Genomic DNA, 6,000 nt, shown 5'->3' with positions numbered 1-6,000 from the left:
CCACCCAGGTGCCCCTATTCAGGCATTTGAAAAAAGGAACTGTTGCCATTTGGGACAAAACGGATGGGCCGTGAGGGCATTATGGGGAGTGAGAGCTGGAGGCGGGTGAAATGGACAGAGGGGTGAAAAGGTACGAAGTCGCAGCTGTCAAGTAAGTAAGTCACGGGGATGTCACGTACAGCATGGTGGCCGCATCGCTGAAAGTTGGTAAAAGATCTTCAAAGCTGTCATCGCGAGAAAAACACTTTCATAACTGTGTGCAGTAGCAGCTGTTAACAAGACTGAGCACGGTGATCCTTTCACGATGCAGGACAAATAACCGACCATTGTGTGGTGCATGTAAAACTAACATAACCTCATCTATGTCAATTGCACGTCAATTAAATTAACAAAAAACAAGACACCAAAACACGAAAGGGCAACTGAAAGTATCTGTCCAAGCTCTCTGCCCAAATACCTCCCGTTCTCCCCGCCACAAAGATGGGCCTTGATATCTTCAGGGAGAGGGTGTCAGTAAATGCAGACTTCGCGTCTTAGAATGTCAAAGCTGGGAAGATCGCTGTAGCCCCCTCAGGTCGCGAAACATGAGCAGGTTGCCTCCAAAGCCCTCCGATGACTTAGCCGGGGCCACACAGTAGATGGCAGGCCTGAGTCTTGACTGCCCGTCCTCAGCCTAGCCCTGCCAAACGGATATTCTTAAAACGCTGGCTTTTTTTTTTTTCTTAGCAGCGAGGTTGAGCCCTAATTCACATGCCGTGTGATCCACCCACTTTAAATGGTGCACCATTCGATAGCTTTTAGTATAACCACTACCACAATTTGAGAACATTTTTCCTCACCCCAGAAAGAAACCCCATACCTTTTAAGCCATCACCCCCTGGATCCCCAGCCCAGATAACCCTAATCTACTTCATGTCTGTCTAGATTTATCTATTCTGGCTGTTACACGTAAGTGGAATCGAAATACAATACGTGGTCTTTTGTGACCCGCTTCTTTCACTTACATATTAGAGCATGTATTCAGGGGCGCCTGGGTGGCTCAGTCGGTTAGGCATCCGGCTTCGGCTCAGGTCATGATCTCACGGTCCATGAGTTCAAGCCCCGCGTCGGGCTCTGTGCTGATGGCTCAGAGCCTGGAGCCTGTTTCAGATTCTGTGTCTCCCTCTCTCTCTGCCCCCTCCCCTGTTCATGCTCTGTCTCTCTCTGTCTCAAAAATAAATAAACGTTAAAAAAAATAAAAAAAAAAAAATAGAGCATGTATTCATTCTATTGTCTAATAGTATTCCATCATAAGGGTACTATTTACCGCTATTCATTAGCTGATAGACATTTACATTGTTTCCACCTTTTTTTTTTTTTTTTTTTTTTTTGAGGGGAGAGAGAGAGAGAGAGAGGGCAGGAGCAGGGGAGGGGCTGAGGAAGAGGGAGAGAATCTTAAGCAGGCTCTGTGCTCAGCACAGAGCCCCACACGGGGCTCGATCTCACAACTGTGAGATCATGACCTGAGCCCAAATCGAGTCAGATGCTTAACTGAGCCACCCAGGCGCCCCCGTTTCCACTCTTTGACTCTTACGATGTTGCTACGAACCTTTGTATACAGGTTTTTATGTGGCTGTATGTTTTTGTTTCTCCGGGGTACATACCTAGGAGTAGAATTGGGGGCTTATAGGTTACCTCTATGTTTAACCTTTTTAAGGACTGCCAGACTGTTTTCCAAAGCCATGCCTATCTTACCTTCCCAGCAGCAGTGTAGGCGGGTTCCAATTATCTGCCTTTTTGATTATAGCCATCCTAGTGGGTGTGAGGTGATATCTCATCGTGGTTTTGATTAACACTGCCTTTATATATATACATATATATATATACACATATATATATGTGTATATATACATATATACATATACATATATGTGTATATATATGTGTATACACATATATATATGTGTATACATATATACATATATACATATACATATATATGTATATATATGTGTATATATATATGTATATATATAAAATTTATTGCCAAGTTGGCTAACATACTGTGTCTACAGTGTGCTCTTGGTTTTGGGGGTAGATTCCCATGATTCTTCGCTTACATACAACACAACACCCAGTGCTCATCCCAACAAGTGCCCTCCTCAGTGCCCATCACCCATGTCCCCCTCCCCCCTCCCCCCCTCAACACTGCTTTTTTTTTTTAAACATCGTGCTCAAAAACGTCCAGCGTGTACCCACCACATTTGTAAGATCTTAACTCTTTGGTGGGGTCCTCAAGCCCTTCCCCTGTTGCCACATCCAGTCTCTCAACCATCCCTTCTGCTGAGCAGCCCTGTGGGAACCCACCGCGCAGGCCGCCCCAACCTCCCAATGCACTTCCCTCCCTTTTCACGAGTTTCACAAGATCACAGTGCCTTCTGCCTGCCAGCTGCTCTCGGAATTGCGCTTGCGTGGCAAAGAGCCCGGAGGAGATGGGGCATTGTCGCCCGGGCAGAACTGGGGAGACATGAGAGTCCCTTCCTAAGGGTGGGGCTGAGAGTGCTCGTGTACAGGCAGGGGTTGCAGGGTGCCGGGGCACACTGGTAAGGGCTCTGGGCCCCGTCACTTTCCTCCCACGGTTCTGTATGTCGAGGGCCAAGGGCACACCCCTGGCTATGTCCTCAACAAAGCCAGAGAGCAGGAGGGAGGACCTGGGTTTCGCTTCTCAACGATGGATTTTTTTTTCCTCTGCTTTTCCCCCCAGCAGATTAGGTTGGGTACATTTTAGCCTAAAGTTTTTATTATGTAATTAACCCATTTCATATGCCGACTTGTCACAAAGATGTTGCAGTTTGTATTTAAAAAGATGTCTCTCTTACCTAATCGGGAAGAGCTTATGCTGCTAATGCTTTTGGTTCTAACAATTCTTTGAATTCACTTCTGTCAACATACACTTCTACTATTAATCCAGACCATTGTTGTGAAAATCCTTTACTTAAACGCTTTTCGGATTTACACCCCCCCCCCCCCCCCCCCCCCCCACGCCTTGAGTCTCCTCATAAACAAAAATAACTTAGGTCGGCTCAATGGTGTCATTGGCTGTTTACCCTTCCAGAATATTGTCCGGGCATCTTCAATCCAAAATGTCCTCTTTCAGGGCACTTGGGTGACTCGGTCAGCCGGTTGGGTGTCTGGTTCTTGATTTCAGCTCAGGTCATGGTCTTGTGGTTCGTGGGGTCGAGCCCCAAGTTAGGCTCCCCATGGACAAGGCTGAGCCTGCTTGGAATTCTCTCTCTCCCTCTCTCTTTGCCCCTCCCCCACTCGCACTCTTGCCCTCTCTCTCTTTCAAAATAAACATTTAAAAGAAAGGCCCTCCTCCCTCAGATGAGCTTCCACCTCTGGGGGCCCCCATCTCTCTTCTCAAGGCAGGACGTTTGGCTTAGATAGGGGGCAGTTTCTAAATGGGTCCTTCCCCCCACCCTCCGCCTCCTGTTCTCCATCTTGACATGACTGGCCAGCTGCAGGTAATCGCCTGCAGGAAGGCTACGACATGCTGCCTTTTCATAGCAGGAAGATTTATTTCCGTGAAGAGTAACTTCTCTTACAGCCTTGGAGGGTAACGCAAGAGAAGTGGATGTGGTTTCAGAGCCCGGGGGGTGAAATGGCAAGAAGAGCATTTTCAGTGTTCTGAGTTCGTATTGCTTCTCTGGGGAGAAGACACGGCTGGTCATGAGGTCATGAGGTCTTCCCCTGTGAACTTCAAGGGCGTAAATTAGAAGGTTTAGAAGAACCACCTCAAAAGTCAACATCGGCTAGGCTATTCCTCCCCTCGCCAGTAGGTGGCACTGGAGTCGCGCGGTTTTCAGATGCCCTTTCCAGGCAGGGTTTCATCCGCGGTTCATTCTTTGCAGGTCTCTGTGCCCTCTCTATCAACCATTCCAATTCTTACGTGGCCTATCCTGGAAGCCTGACCACAGGCGAGATTGTGCTTTACGACGGACACTCCCTGGTGAGCTGGCAGGGGCGAGGTGTGGAGGGAGAAGCCATCCTGGGGGGGCGGGGGGGGGGGTCTGTCCTGACCACGGAGGTGGGGTGTGGAGGACAAGGCAGTAACATCGCCCTCGCTGCCATCAGTCAATGTGACCGTGAGGCAGCATGCCTGGCCCGGCGAGACGTCCACGGTGTGGCAGAAACTGCTCGCCAGCTGGCGGCCCACTGTCAGACTGAAAGTGTCACGCTGTGCCATGTCACAGCCGGTGACAGTGTGCAGATGTTTCACATGCCCTGTCCCCTGCTCTCCGAGGCTTCACGGAGACGATGGCTGCGGGAAGTCACCCACAGCTGCGTGCGAGGACGGCCACGGCCGCATCGCCCGTGTGGGGCATGCGGCTGGCTGTCCGTCATCCCGAGGGCGGGACAAGGGGTAGCGACAGAAGGGCTCTGGAGGCAGAATCTAGATACACTCGGAAAGGATGAACGGCTTCTCTGGAAATGGCCGGTGGGAAGGGAGAGACAGGGCGCCCAGCAAATGAGGGAGGGTGTTTGGGAAGAAAAGAGAGAGGAGAGGGATCTTCCCCAGCATCGATATCCATTTTCCCTTGTTACCAACAGAAAACTGTCTGCACGATTGCTGCCCACGAGGGGACGCTGGCCGCCATCACCTTCAATGCCTCGGGCTCCAAACTAGCGAGCGCATCTGAAAAAGTGAGTTCACTCCCTGCACCTCGTGTTCAGGGGGCTCTCAGGTCAGGGCTCCACTGGATGGCTCCCTCAGGACCAAAGATCTGAAGAGATGAGACTGGGGACAAGGACTGACTGGTCTCTGGACCCACTCGGAGTCCATATCCGAGGGGAGTCTCTGACCCACGCACGCTGCGTAGACTAATACGTTTATTAATTCAACAGACCAAAGACCTGTGCTAGGCAGGATACGAGATATGTGGCACAGAAACTGGTGGTCTTATTGAGAAACGTGTGTGCGCGTTATCCCTAGATGCAGACAGATTCTGCATTTCATAAGCAGTGTCAACAAAATGTTGTGCTTTCAGAAGAAATTGATCTCTTCTGACTGGAATGGTCAGGGAAGGTGATCAAGGTGAATTTCAAATGCCACGAAGCACAAGTGGTTTTTGACAGGGACAGGCAATATTCTAGGAAGCCTGAGCATTTCGAGCAAACACACACAGAGCCTTGGGGTGCAGGGTGGGGAGGGAAAAGGGACCCAAACGTGCCAAGAATTGCTTCTCTGGCAACGTACAAACAAAACCCCCCTATGCTCAACACTTTGTGCCTCCCCCTTAGAGACAGGTGTTCCACACCAATAAAACAAGCTCCCCTCTGAAGGGACGTCTCTGTCCGAGGCCATCAATGGTACGAAATGTCCACCTGCTTGCTTTCTCAGGGCACCGTCATCCGGGTGTTCTCTGTACCCGACGGGCGAAAGCTCTACGAGTTTCGGAGAGGAATGAAAAGGTCTGTGTTCACCGTGAAGCCCGTGTTGCGGGACCCACCGGAGTCCCGCCCGCAGCGCAGGGCTGGCGGCCCGCCGGGGCAAGTGCGGAGGGTGGCTCTGTGCCCCCCTCTCCCCCGGAGGAGATATAACTGTACTTCCCCGGGTAACTGCCTTCGATGCCGTGCTGGGTGCTTCGTGCACCCGACAGCATGGCTGCTGGGTTTGCTTGTTTGTTTGTTTGTTTGTTTGTTTATTCTGAGATGTGGGAGGGGCAGAGAAAGAGGGAGAGAGAGAATCCCAAGCAGGCTCCACACTCTCAGCACAGGGCCCGACACAGGGCTCCACCCTGTGATCCCTGAGATCATGACCTGAGCCGAAATCAAGAGTCAGACGCTTAATCGACAGAGCCACCCAGGCGCCCCCTCGGCTGCCGCTTTCACACAGGATTTCGGCCGTCAGAGCCCTGTTCCCAGGTGTGCGAGGGCAGCTTGCAAAGGAGAAATGAGAGGGCGAGCAAATCACCATCCAGAAGCAGCTTGTAAAGTGAATGGGCCGGGATCCTATCGGCT

The 6,000-nt window shown here is 50.8% G+C and overlaps 1 protein-coding gene across 1 annotated transcript in view; it reads left to right on the top strand.

The window, feature by feature from the left end:
- WIPI1 (WD repeat domain, phosphoinositide interacting 1) overlaps positions 1-6,000 on the top strand; it is a 31,519-nt gene that overhangs the window by 17,912 nt on the left and 7,607 nt on the right. The window contains exons 5-7 of the mRNA XM_042916518.1: positions 3,891-3,988; positions 4,591-4,683; positions 5,381-5,451. Of these exons, the coding sequence (XP_042772452.1) occupies positions 3,891-3,988; positions 4,591-4,683; positions 5,381-5,451 (262 nt within the window). The remainder of the gene's footprint in view (positions 1-3,890; positions 3,989-4,590; positions 4,684-5,380; positions 5,452-6,000) is intronic.

The sequence above is a fragment of the Panthera leo genome, chromosome E1 (assembly GCF_018350215.1).
Source record: "Panthera leo isolate Ple1 chromosome E1, P.leo_Ple1_pat1.1, whole genome shotgun sequence".
Taxonomy (NCBI): Eukaryota; Metazoa; Chordata; class Mammalia; order Carnivora; family Felidae; genus Panthera; species Panthera leo.
Note: the sequence above shows the minus strand (reverse complement) of the source record. Positions and strands in the feature narration are given on the sequence as shown.